Below are 12,577 nucleotides of genomic sequence, written 5' to 3' on the forward strand. Positions count from 1 at the left end.
CGTCAGCAGCGTCAACCTGCGCGCTGAAATGAAGCCAAAATCAAGCGCTCTTTCTCCCACACACAAAGATGTGCCTCCACATCTGTATCTGCATGGCAAGAATTGCACACACAGACATTTATTATTGACTCTGCAACGCTATGCTGAATATTATTTTTTTATTAGCCGATTCGTAGTCGTTGCTTATTCAAACAAAGTGCAAAGATGTTGAAGAAAATAACAACTGGACACATCTGGAATGTTGTTAGCCAGAGTCTGCTGAAGTGTCTCACAGCTACAGGGCGATTTGATTATAACTTTTGCGGTGAAGTGTATCAACTAATTGTAATAAATGGTAACACTTTAATGTCTAGCGTAGGAGCAAAACACGTGCGCCGCCCGGGAATCGAACCCGGGTCGCAAGAATGGGAATCTTGCATGATACCACTACACCAGCGGCGCCGCTATACAGTGGGGGGAGCAAAGTCTTTTAGAAAAGTCTGTCACTGTGGTTGATTTACAGTTCGTTTTTTCAGTCGTTTTTGGAATCATCCTCGACATTTGCAAAACAGTAAGTACATTTCTCAAAACATCCATTCTCTATACACCGCTTTATCCTCACTAGGGTCGCGGGGGGTGCTGGAGCCTATCCCAGCTGACTCGGACGAAGGCAGGGGACACCCTCCGCCGCCAGGTCGCCAGTCTGTCGCAGGGCTTTCTCAAAACAATTCGTACAAATAACAAAACACCATGGATGACACGGAGAAACCAGTCTCGTGCTCAAAATCCTTCGATCATCTCTCAAAAGTAAATATATGTGTCAATGCCTTCAGAATGACAAGTCCTTGTGCCATTGTGTATTGATAACACAGTCAAATTGCTTGGTCATGTTGTCATTATAACAGTGTACTCTGGTGAGATGTTCTGATGTGTACAATGGCTAAAATTTGGATGAAAATTATTGTAAATTGTAAGTTACACTTTAGTGTATGTGGGAGATTAGATTCACATTTACGCTGTGTACTGTTTGTTGACAGACCACATCATTGTGATACAGAAAGCGCTGCTGCACAGCACAGAAAAAAAGTAGAAATGTGAACATAGGACAATCTCCTTATGGAAAACTGTACATGCAGTGCTGTAGGAATTACAGTGCAGTCTTCCTACACCACTTGACATTCCTGTATGTTGGGCCACAAATTCTCCTCCACATCATGAATATTTTCTCTTGCGTCTTTGAGCGATTTCAGAAAACCCTAATCCTTTACACATTTCCCTTCGTTAGAGAAAGTCAAGATTCACCTGGGAGCCATTCACCAATTCAGGCCAGATTTAGAAGAAAAAAAAATAGTCAAATGGAAATGTAGAGAAACATCCTTGACATATTAGGACAACTTGTTCACCAGACTTACTGGATGAACTAATGCCCAAATGTTGTGGAGGGTGAGACTATTCAACAGAGACCCATTATGATACATTTTGATCAACATGACATAAGCAGTTGATAATGTAGGAAACAGCAGAGAACTGTACAGAATCATTTGCATGGATGTATCAAAGCATTTGCAACTTCTTCAATGAAATGAGAAACTGCTTTTTTGATGTGCACAAGTGACACAATGATGTGAAGATTGAACAAGTAACTTTGAGAATTTCAATTCTGATTTGAGAAATGTGCCAAAGAGACTGAGGAAAACTGTAATCATTGTACAAAGGACCATTGTCATTTTGAAATACTTGAAGACATTCCTCAGTTAATATTAAAGGAAATAGGATCAGGAACAGATCAATAGAAAAGAGAGTCTTTGCAATTCCTAAACAGACACATATTTAAAGTAAGTCAGAGTGGAGAGAAACAAAGTCTAGAAAAGCAGTGACTGATGACTGTGGAAGCGAATGTGACTCAAAACTCAAATTCAAAAGCATTAGCAGAAATGCTTTTGAATTTGAGTTTTGAGTCACATTCGCTTCCATATTATAGTAGAATACACACATCTGTAAATATTAACCAGTGCTTAGTAATATTTAATTGAAGTGTCAAGTTTTCAGTAGTGGAAGACACTTGATTAAACAACATATGAGGCAGGGCAGGAATGAGCAATATAGTGCACAGTTCAAAGGTCCAAGGCACTCACAAAGGCTTTTAGACACAACTTAGGTTTATTTTGGGTTGTTTTTTTCCCTTAATTTTGGGCAATCAGTAGTTGACATACGTACTGTCGTGAACAAACAATGGGATACAGTAGCGGGAAGTAGGCACCTCTTACGCTGTTTTGCAATCTGCAAATAAACACCAACGAAGAAGAAAAGGTGGACGAAGTCATAGATTCTCGAACATATATTAGTGTGTGTGTGTTTACAGTGTTTGCAGTGTTTACTGCCTACAGTCGAGCTTAATATCAGAATATTCTATTACTGTTAATCCCGCTATGAATATTAAAATACGCCGAACCATTTGTCCTGTATCATAGCTACATGTATGACATTTGCAGCCAAAAATAAAAATAAAAACGCGTGAAAAATCAGTTTAATAGTCAGAGTTAAGATGGATTAAATGCGCTGTCAAACAGCGCTGAGTGGAGCGGGTGACCGGACCAAGAGGGCGGCCGTATTTCTCGCTGCGCAGCAGCCCGAGCGGCGTCTACTCTTTATTACGTCCATGGACGAAGTACACGAGGCCATACGCGAAGAAGAATCAAATTGTGGACGAAACATGGCTTCTCCTGCTGGTTGTGAGCACTATGTGCGCAGCTGCTTATTGAAAGTGAGTTAACGTTGTTAAATGTGTCCCAGATATTTGCCTTTCATAAACGGGGAAGGCTAAGAGTGGTTTCATATGCCGAACTGTAACTCTGATAAAAAGAGTAACGCGTCTGTCAAAGCTAGCTGAGGGCTGTAGTACGAAGCGAGATTAGCCGGTTAGCACGGTACGTTGAGCCTAAAGTCAGAGTTTTTAGTATCAGGAAGGATCTGTTTTAAGTTGACTAGATCTCCATGGTAACCGATACTGTTGACCTAACCTGGTCGGGAGCAGGTTGTGTTAAGAGTTTAGGATTTAAATCAGCTGTAACAAGCGTCTCACTTCAACCAAATCGATGAGCGATACAGATTATTAACTCGAGGAAAATGAGAGAAAATGTTTTATCTGTAAACACCTTGAGCTGTATATTATTAAAACCACTAAATAAAACCCGTACAACAGCTACATGCATCGCGTTGCCATGTATTTCGTTGGTGATGCCAAAATCGGTATAAATGTGTTATTTTAAGTTTGATCCTGATTTGCTGTAAAGCCTGTTTACATTGCTGGCACGACGCTGATGGTACAGAGGTTAGAAAAATGATTATTCTACTGATATTCATTTCAGAAAATATTCGATCAGTAACATTAATTTCACTTTGATTTGGCCAAAAATTAAAGTAAATTGCAGTATGGGACAGTGTCAGACCTGAATGCACTCCAATGCAATATTATGTTTGAACATATGAAGTTTAAAGTTTAACAGCTCTAATGTGCAGCTGTCTTAGAAATTATCGTCTCTAATGATCAGTAAAATAAATACATTAACACGTGTTTGTACCAGCTTTACTGTCTTGTGTCATTTGCAATAGCAGCATATTTTACTGTCATAACCTTAACAACCTGTTATCAACCAGCTGCACATGACTGATTCATTTTTAGCAGAAGAAGAGTCGCATGATGGGTTAAGCACTCACTTTTGTGTGAACGCGCACTGAATTTGAAGCAGAAAACCTGAATTAACAAATAAAGTTGATAATCACCTTCATGATTCATTATCTCTGACTGGGGTTTTAATTTCTGTTGAGTGGACATACACAAAGAAAGCCTGGCTATGTTAAATTTGCTTTGTAGTTCAGCCCTCTGGTTTGTCAGTTCAATGCTAGCTGGTAACAGAAGATTTAACTTTGTCATGAGAGCTTGGTCAATATCTGTTACATGTTTCTGTCCATTAGCTGTATAATATTATTGAAATTATGGCCACTTTTTGGATTTTTGAGTACTGGATTATTTGTTACATTGGCTTAGCACCCACTACATTGTACTGATTATTCTATGTATGTACTGAAACAGACTTGAAACTTAAATTTTACTGTTACACAACTATATCACCCTGTTTTGCCAGAAGTCATTCGGTGTTGAAACTACTGTAAAGTATTAGCAGAACCTGTGGTATGTGTGATTAGCAGAACCATCCTTGACCTGACTGTATTCACTTGTTTCTACATATTTCAGGCACCTTGTTGTGGGAAATTATATGTGTGTCGGCTATGCCATGATGCAGAAGAGAACCACCAGATGGATCGATTCAAAGTCAGAGAGGTGCAGTGCTCTGAGTGTCAGATGGTGCAGCAGGTAACTGAGAGAAGCAGCTGAAGTGTTTAAACTCTACTATCAATTGTAGCAGGACCAGCATGTGTTGTGATACAACAGTTTCTTGAAGACAATTCACTTCTTATCCAAGAGGTTTATTCTGTTCGCACAAACTGACAGGGAGTTACAGAATTGTAACACTCTAAGGCAAAAAATGGCTCACACCAACACACAAACAGAGCAGCATTGTATATGCAGTCAAATGCAGCAGACTGCACAGACTTGTCCATAGGGGAGACTAAACAACCGCTTTACAAGTGTATGGCTCAGACTTAGCAGTTCACCTGCATTTAAAGAATAAGTGACATTCATGTGAGGACAGCAATGTACACATTTAGGTCAAATGGTTTAAGACAGGAGTCAGCCTGCACCGGCCATCTCTAAAGAGAGGAGGGGTTTTGTGACACCGCTTATCAAGCACTGATAATGCAGTGATAAGGTCTCTCTCCCTAGAAAGTTTTGCCATCATTTACATCTTGAGTCACTCCTGATTTGGCAGATTCACATCCTTTGCTTTGTAAAAGTGGAGCCCCATCACCACAATTGCTTTCATTGTTGTTGGACCACCTGGTTTCACAACAATTCACATCTTGAGGCATGTGAGTCCTGGTTGTCATTGGACCATTAGCCACATGAACTGGAGTGACTATAAATTCTGAACTCCCTGTCAGTCAGTTATAACTGAAGAAGCCTCTTGGTTGAAGGTGAAACGTCTTCAAGAACCTTCAAGAGAAGTCCAGTTGATTCTACCGAAACTCCTACGATAAATATTACATTTAATGCATTACTGCTACATTGAACAATAAGGTATGTAAAATTGCATACATCATGTCCCAAAGGTTCATCCTCCCCAGAAAAACAAAGTTCAAAGACTGAATGTGCATTAGAATCAGTTTATTCAATAACTAGCATTTCCCCCTTTCAGTTTTATCACGACTTTCGGTCTTTCAGCCATGGAATGTATGAGATTCTTGAGTGTGGATGGTTCTATCTTCCCACTTTCCCACACAGCCCCAGAGTTGAGCTGTTTCATGGTGGTCGGTGGTGGACTAATAAAGATGCGACTGTTCAGGATTCCCCAACAGTTCTCAATTGGTTTGAGGTCACAGTAGTTTGGTAGTCATTTCTCCTTATACAGAAAGCCAGGTAGATGCTGAGTCATACGGGCAATGTGAGCAGGGGCACCATCTTGCATAAACATCAGTTCCGGACATCTGTTAAACATTCTCCGTTCAGTCACAGGCACCGATTTTGTCCTCCTGGCCAAAACTAGAAGTAGTACACTGCTCAAAAAAAATTAAAGGAACACTTTTTAATCTAAGTATTGATTCAAATCAGTGAAACATGAGGGATACTAATCTGGTCAGGTAAGTAACTGAGGGGCTTCTTAGTCAGTTTCAGCTGCTTTGGTGTTCATAAAATTAACAACAGATGCACTAGAGGGGTAACAATGAGACAACCCCCAAAACAGAAATGAGTTTACAGGTGAAGGCCACTGACATTTTTTTCCTTCCTAATTTTTTCTGACTGTTTTTCACTAGTTTTGCATTTGGCTAGGGTAAGTGTCACTTCTGGTAGCATGAGGCGATACCTGGACCCTACAGAGGTTCCACAGACAGTCCAACTCCTCCAGGATGGCACATCAGTGCGTGCCATTGCCAGAAGGTTTGCTGTGTCTCCCAGCACATTCTCAACAGCATGGAGGAGATTCCAGGAGACAGGCAGTTAGTCTGGGAGAGCTTGACAGGGCTGTAGAAGGTCCTCAACCGATCAGCAGGACAGGTATCTGCTCCTTTATGGAAGGAGGAACAGGATGAGCACTGCAATAGCTCTACAAAATGACCTCCAGCAGACCACTGGTGTGAATGTCTCTGATCAAACAATCAGAAAGAGATGTAATGAGAGTGGTCTGAGGGTCCAGCGTCCTCTAGTGCCCGCTGTGCTCCCTGATCGGCACCGTGGAGCTTGGTTGACATTTGCCATAGAACACAGGAATTGGCAGGTCCACCACTGGTGCCCTGTGCTTTTCACAGATGAGAGCAGGTTCACCCTGAGCACATGTGACAGACATGAAAGGGTCTGGAGAAGCTGTGGAGAACGTTATGCTACCTGTAATATTGTTCAGGATGACCGGTTTGGTGGTGGGTCAGTGACGGTGTGGGGAGGCATATCCATGGAGGGACACACAGACCTCTACAGGCTGGACAATGGCATTCTGACTGCCATTAGGTATCAGGATGAAATCCTTTGACCCATTGTCAGACCCTACATTGGTGCAGTGGTCCTGGATTCCTTCTGGTGCACGACAATGCCCGGCCTTATGTGGTAGGAGAACTCATGCAGTTCCTGGAGGATAAAGGAACTGATACCATTAGCTGGCCCCCATGCTCACCTAACCTGAATCCAATAGAACAACTTTGGAACATTATGTTTTATTCCATCCGACACCATCAGGTTGCTGCTCAGACTGTCCAGGAGCTCAGTGATGCCCTGGTCCAGTTCTGGGAGGAGATAACCCAGGACACCATCTGTTGTCTCATTCAGAGCTTGTCCCGGCATCGTCAGTCATGCATACAAGCACATGGAGGCCATACAAACTACTGAATACCATTTTGAGTTGCTGCCAAGGAATTTCAGCAAGATGGACCGGCCTGCCACATCAGTTTTTCACTTTGATTTTGTCTTGAATTTAGCCCTCCTGGGGGGTTGATAATTTTCATTCCCGTCAAACAATTTGGCACTTTTCATTCCTAACACATTATCCAGTCCATATCAATGCTAAGATCCAGTTTGTTTTTCCCACGTATTGAAATATGATGTATTTTCGAAGTGTTCCTTTAATTTTTTTGAGCAGTGTACTTTTTCTGGAATGTTGTTTGTCTTATATTGTGCATTAACAGTGGTGCATTGAGGCATAATATTTCATCAGATCCTTGGCTCTTGCAATTAGGCCACATAGACTTCCTGAGCGAGGCAATTCTTTGAAAGATCTTCCTTTGTTGTATCTTTGTCACCACTCTATACCCAGTGGATACTTCTGCCAAGGGCTTGAGCTACCTGCTGACAAATTTTTCCTGCATTTTGAAGAGCAATGGCCAGTGCATGAATCACAGACTTTGAATGAGTAGCTTTTCCATCTTTACTCTTGGCCATGGTAATAACACTTTCAAAATTTGGTTGTGAATGGATTGCATTTTGGTCAAGAAAGAAATTTCTATACTGGGACCTGACAGTTTGACCAGACAAGCAACCAAACAGTACCGGATTGACCAGGTGGAACCCATTTTGAGGGCAAAAAAATCAAAATAGTTGTCCAGTGGGTTAGAACAAACTTTTGGGACACAGTGTACTAACAATTTAGATTTACTATGTTAAAAAGTTAGACTCAGTCCTCTTTGGCATGGAGGACACAGGTTTTCCACAAATTTCCACCATTATTCAGAGCCTTTTTCCCTTCTTTCTCTTGCTGTTGGGATTATATTGCTCTGCCTCCCTCTTTAAAATATCCTAGGCAGCATACTTTGCAAGGTGATAGTGTTCACTTTTTTCCTCTTTAGAAACTGTGTTTTGGATTGTTGTGATGCTGGAATATTCCTCTTCTACTGAGTGTCTGCAGACAGAGACTCAGCCAGTGTTTTGCCATAACCAGAGGCATTCATGGTGTCATCTATAAATGTCATCTTCCCAACACCTTTTTGCACTTATGCACCTCCATGCATCACTATCAGGACTATGTGTTCACTATGGTGTGTAAAAAAAAATCACATTAATCACATCTCACCAAAGATTGTGCTTCCAATATTTGTCAGAAGCATTCTTCTCATGTTTTTTTTAGCAAAGTTTTATCATGCAATTTCATGTTGAAAAGCATGCAAGGTGTTTTTTTTTTCTTAGACACCCTCCTTAGAGGTTGATGTCATGCAGTATTCTTCACCTTGTCTGAGCTGTCACAGAACTCTTTTTTCCATTGATTACCCCTGCACCAAATTTGAAGCAGTTGCTTGTCTGTTTTTCAGAGTTAGATTGTAGAAGTAGAACAATGTCTCTGCCTGCTGTGGCTCTGATCAGTGCTACTATGGCTCATTGTAAACTTCTTGATCACTTCTTCAGCTGTCTTTCCACAGATTTTTAGTTGACCACTAATCTTCCCATATCCTTTTCCAGCTTTATGAAGTCTCACGATTAGATTTTTAAAAAAAATCTATGTGGCACCATAATTCCAACATGCAGACTGACACAGCCCATACATGCAAAACTGAGAAAATTCTGGTATTCATAACTTATATTATAGCCATGGTAATGCAGTTTAACTGCCTGGAAATCACAGGTATTCTCAGTTGTGTTTCAATGATCGCCAGTTTTCCAAACTAGTGGCAGTGACCACAAGTGTATTTGCTATTGTTGCACTGTGTTTCTACTTTGGACCCATTTTTAAAATGTTGTATTTGTTTCTGCTTATTCACAAGATGAAATCCTCTGCTTGTCAAGTTAGAAATAGTGCAGTTAGTGAGAGATGATTCGATTTTGAATCATAAAATGATATTTTACAGGAGTGTAATGACCTGTGTTTTGTACTGTAAATGTTACTTGTTTTCCTTTTATCTCAGTGTCATACATGCATGCTATGGTTAAGACCTGTAAATCTGTATCACTCTTCTAGGCTCAGCAGACTTGTGAACAGTGTCACGTGCAGTTTGGAGAGTATTACTGTGACATTTGCCACTTGTTCGATAAGGATAAGAACCAGTACCACTGCCAGCCCTGTGGGATATGCAGGTAAAAAATATTAGTGTTCAGATATCCTAAATTCAGGTCAATAGATTGTTACAATTTTTTGTATCAAGTTTTTTTACCCCTCTAGCAGATACTAACAATGATAGAGATATTTGTGTAATGTAAAGTTGTATACACGATCACCCTGATATTGGATTTATTTTGTTTCCAGTTCAGCTAACACTATAGTCAGTAATTCAGTAATTCAGGTTTTTTAGATTTGCCACTATTGCACAGTGTGTTTTCACCGTTACAGGATTGGGCCCAGGGAGAAGTACTTTCATTGTGAGAAGTGCAATTTGTGTTTAGCTCAGGATCTGCGAGGAAACCACAAGGTGATTATTACTCTGCGTCATATGTTTTCTGCATGATCAGCAAATGAGTGTCCTCACTGCTTTCATTTACAGTTGTGTTTTTTGTTGCAGTGTGTTGAAAATGTTTCTAGGCAGAACTGCCCAGTGTGTATGGAGGTAAGAACATTTTCAGTACAGAAGATATTTTTTTATGTAATCCTTTTCTCCACTGTTTGATGTGATTTATTATTTCTTTTCATACAGGATATTCACACATCCAGAATTGGAGCTCATGTCCTTCCTTGTGGCCACCTTTTACACAAGTATGATTCATTCTCTGAATAGTAGTGAATGAGATTCCTGGGGTTGAATTATGTGTATTTTCTGTTTTTACAGGCCAGAAAAAATACACTGGTCAAAGATACTATCTTGACATATTTTTATACAGGTTGCCAACTCTGTATAATATGTATATAAAGTATCTGTAAAATAAGAAAACAAAAACAGGCATTCAGAAAGAAGATGAGTAGAAAATTGAGACCATTAAGTCTGCTGTTGATTTACAGGATCTATGTTATCTGTAGGAGTTTATCGTGAATAATTCAAGATCTTCTATGCCAAAAAGATAACGTTGTGTTTGTTCATATTCCTCTGCAGGACCTGCTTTGATGACATGGTCACAACAGGGTATGTCTTATGAACCCCTTTTTTCTTTAATTAGTTTTGATGCAATTTGGTCACCAAGTTACAGTCACATTTCTCCACTAAGCAGTTTTTTTGGGGTATTTTTATGGCAAGTAAATGAGAAACCTGGTTTCTGTCATCAGGGCAGGGTTTCCACAGCAAAAATTCTCACAAAAAATGTGATCCATACACAGAAAACCAGGTTGCCGATTAGCTTTTCAAAAGTGCGTACCTGTCAACAGAGGGTTTTTAAAGTAATCAAAAATTTCCATTGCTTCACCATGGACCATTCCCTCACCCCAATCACTGTCAACATACCCACCCACACATACACAGGGAATCCTGAAAGCACTACTAGGCAACCTTCGTTAAATAGGCCCAGTGGTTAAGTCTGCTGCCAATGCAATATAGTGACAACAGAAAAATATTTAAATGAGAGGACAATACAAGGAAAATACAAGTAAAATACAGGAAAAATGAAAGGGTTGACAGGTATGCAATTGTGCATGAAACAAATTGGAGACAGGAAAAGTAACAACTGAGCAAATGCCCAAATAAGAAATCAGTACATTATTTGACCCTCCTATTTAAAATACTTAAGTCCAAGGTTGTTGCTAGAGGTACGGACCCGTACCCGTAGCCTGTGGCCTACGGATACAGCACTTGCCATTTGCTAATCAGATACGCGAGATCTGGTCACGTGACTCCCAGTGGACGCTAGCGGTACGGACCCGTAGCATCGGTACTACAGGTACGGACCCTAAACCTGACCCTAACACTAACCCTAACCTTAACCTTTGCTTACCTTTCAACAGTTTGCAGTGGTTAGCAGCTTCTTGACTCGCGAGACTCGTGTATGGGTCCATATCTGTCTGGCAAATGGAAAGTGCCGTATCCGTAGCCCACAGGCTACGGGTACGGGTCCGTATCTGTACACACTACCTAAGTCCAAAGTCTGACTGAACCTGACTTGTGTGCTGTGCTGTGTTTTCTTCAATCACTCGGGTGCATGTGCAGTAAATGTGTTCTCCAGTTTGCCACAGCTTCCATGTGTATCCTAGTTAATACATGTAGAGGCACTGAATGAGGATGTACATGGTGATTTTCCTTTTTTCATTTCAGAGCGTATCGCTGCCCTCTGTGTATGCACTCTGCTTGGAACATGGAGCACCACTGGGATCAGATAGACAAAGAGATTGCTCAGTCACCGATGCCTACTGAATACCAGGGTGCTACCGTCAGAGTAAGACCTCACTCATCCAATCAAATGCATGTGTAATGTTTTATCTTTTTTTTCAAAGTAGGTTTAATTTATTTATGGATCATTTTATGCATTTCTTTCAGTCTAATTAGTACAATTCTTGTCCAGTTGGTAATCTTGACGTGTAATCTGTCATTTTTCTTTTTCCTCACTGTAGATTATATGTAACGACTGCCAAGCCCACTGCACGGTGCCTTTCCACGTGTTGGGGATGAAGTGCACTGGCTGTGGCTCCTACAATACAGCACAGGACGGGGGACTCATCCAGCAGCCTCAGCCACAGCAGGCAGAGGCTCAGCAGGACACTGAGAATGAGGCAGAGATGGACACAGAACCAGAGCAGCAAGATCAACATGAGTCGACCATGCCACATTAGCAGAACTGGCTGAACCGTCATGGATGGATTTGACTGGTGCACTTTATTGTAGTTACCTACATGGAGTGTAGCAGTAAACTGAGCCAATGTTTCCACTTTGTACATTCTTTCGAAAAATCCATCTATTTTCTGTACCTTCTTATGCTCTTCAGCGCTGGACTTATCCTAGGATGTGCAGGGTGAGATGAAGGGGCACCCTGGATAGGGTCCCAGTCGATCACAGAACCTTCACATTAACATCTACAGACTATTTGAAGTCATAGTCCATCAGACCTGCATGTCTTTAGACTGTGAGAGGAAATCCACAAAGGCATGGACACAACATGCAAACATACATGGGACTAGTGACTGTTACAGTCTGGTAAATGTTTGATGGTTTCAGGAACTGTGCCATAACTCCTATTGAACTGCTCTCAGTAAGACACTGTGAGCAGATGTGTCTGTTTGTCATATTCTGTATGATCATGTGCAGCTTGACAGAACAATCTGCCAGCTTTGGAAATCTGTCAAAAGAGTTAGAACTGTCTTCAGCAACATGATTAACATTAGTGTAAATCTGAACATTAACTTAATTTAGTGAAAGATTGATCAAGCATAAGGGAAAGATTCACAGGGCATTTATGCAGGAAAAATACATCAAAAAGGTCCAGAGATGCTTTGTAAGTCGAAGATTTAACTGTTGTCATTTTTCCTCATTTGATTTCTCAGTCCATATTTTAGTTCCTGATTGTGGATCCAGTTTATGATTTTCAGATATTGATTCTACAGTTGATAAAAATTGTGAAAATAAATAAATTCAGTTTGAATTTAACATCAAA

At 40.7% G+C, this 12,577-nt stretch overlaps 1 protein-coding gene and 1 non-coding gene across 2 annotated transcripts; one reads left to right on the top strand and one right to left on the bottom strand.

The window, feature by feature from the left end:
* Window positions 1–370: 370 nt before the first annotated feature.
* On the bottom strand, window positions 371–441 carry trnag-ccc (transfer RNA glycine (anticodon CCC)). Its single transcript has one exon. It is a non-coding gene; the product is annotated as a tRNA-Gly (tRNA).
* A 2,125-nt stretch (window positions 442–2,566) lies between these two features.
* rchy1 (ring finger and CHY zinc finger domain containing 1) lies at window positions 2,567–12,577 on the top strand. The gene is made up of 9 exons (XM_022212819.2): window positions 2,567–2,743; window positions 4,235–4,354; window positions 9,033–9,148; window positions 9,402–9,480; window positions 9,571–9,615; window positions 9,703–9,761; window positions 10,096–10,125; window positions 11,245–11,365; window positions 11,541–12,577. The coding sequence occupies exons 1-9, from the start codon at window positions 2,639–2,641 to the stop codon at window positions 11,757–11,759; spliced, it is 894 nt and encodes a 297-aa protein (XP_022068511.1). The 5' UTR covers window positions 2,567–2,638; the 3' UTR covers window positions 11,760–12,577.

The sequence above is a fragment of the Acanthochromis polyacanthus genome, chromosome 7 (assembly GCF_021347895.1).
Source record: "Acanthochromis polyacanthus isolate Apoly-LR-REF ecotype Palm Island chromosome 7, KAUST_Apoly_ChrSc, whole genome shotgun sequence".
NCBI classification, from domain to species: domain Eukaryota; kingdom Metazoa; phylum Chordata; class Actinopteri; family Pomacentridae; genus Acanthochromis; species Acanthochromis polyacanthus.

Coding starts and splice junctions, on each gene's coding strand:
- rchy1 (XM_022212819.2), top strand. CDS start 2,639: ATGGACGAAGTACACGAGGCCATACGCGAAGAAGAATCAAATTGTGGA. Junction 9,149..9,401: donor CAGCCCTGTGGGATATGCAG/GTAAAAAATATT, acceptor TCACCGTTACAG/GATTGGGCCCAGGGAGAAGT. Junction 10,126..11,244: donor GATGACATGGTCACAACAGG/GTATGTCTTATG, acceptor TTTTCATTTCAG/AGCGTATCGCTGCCCTCTGT.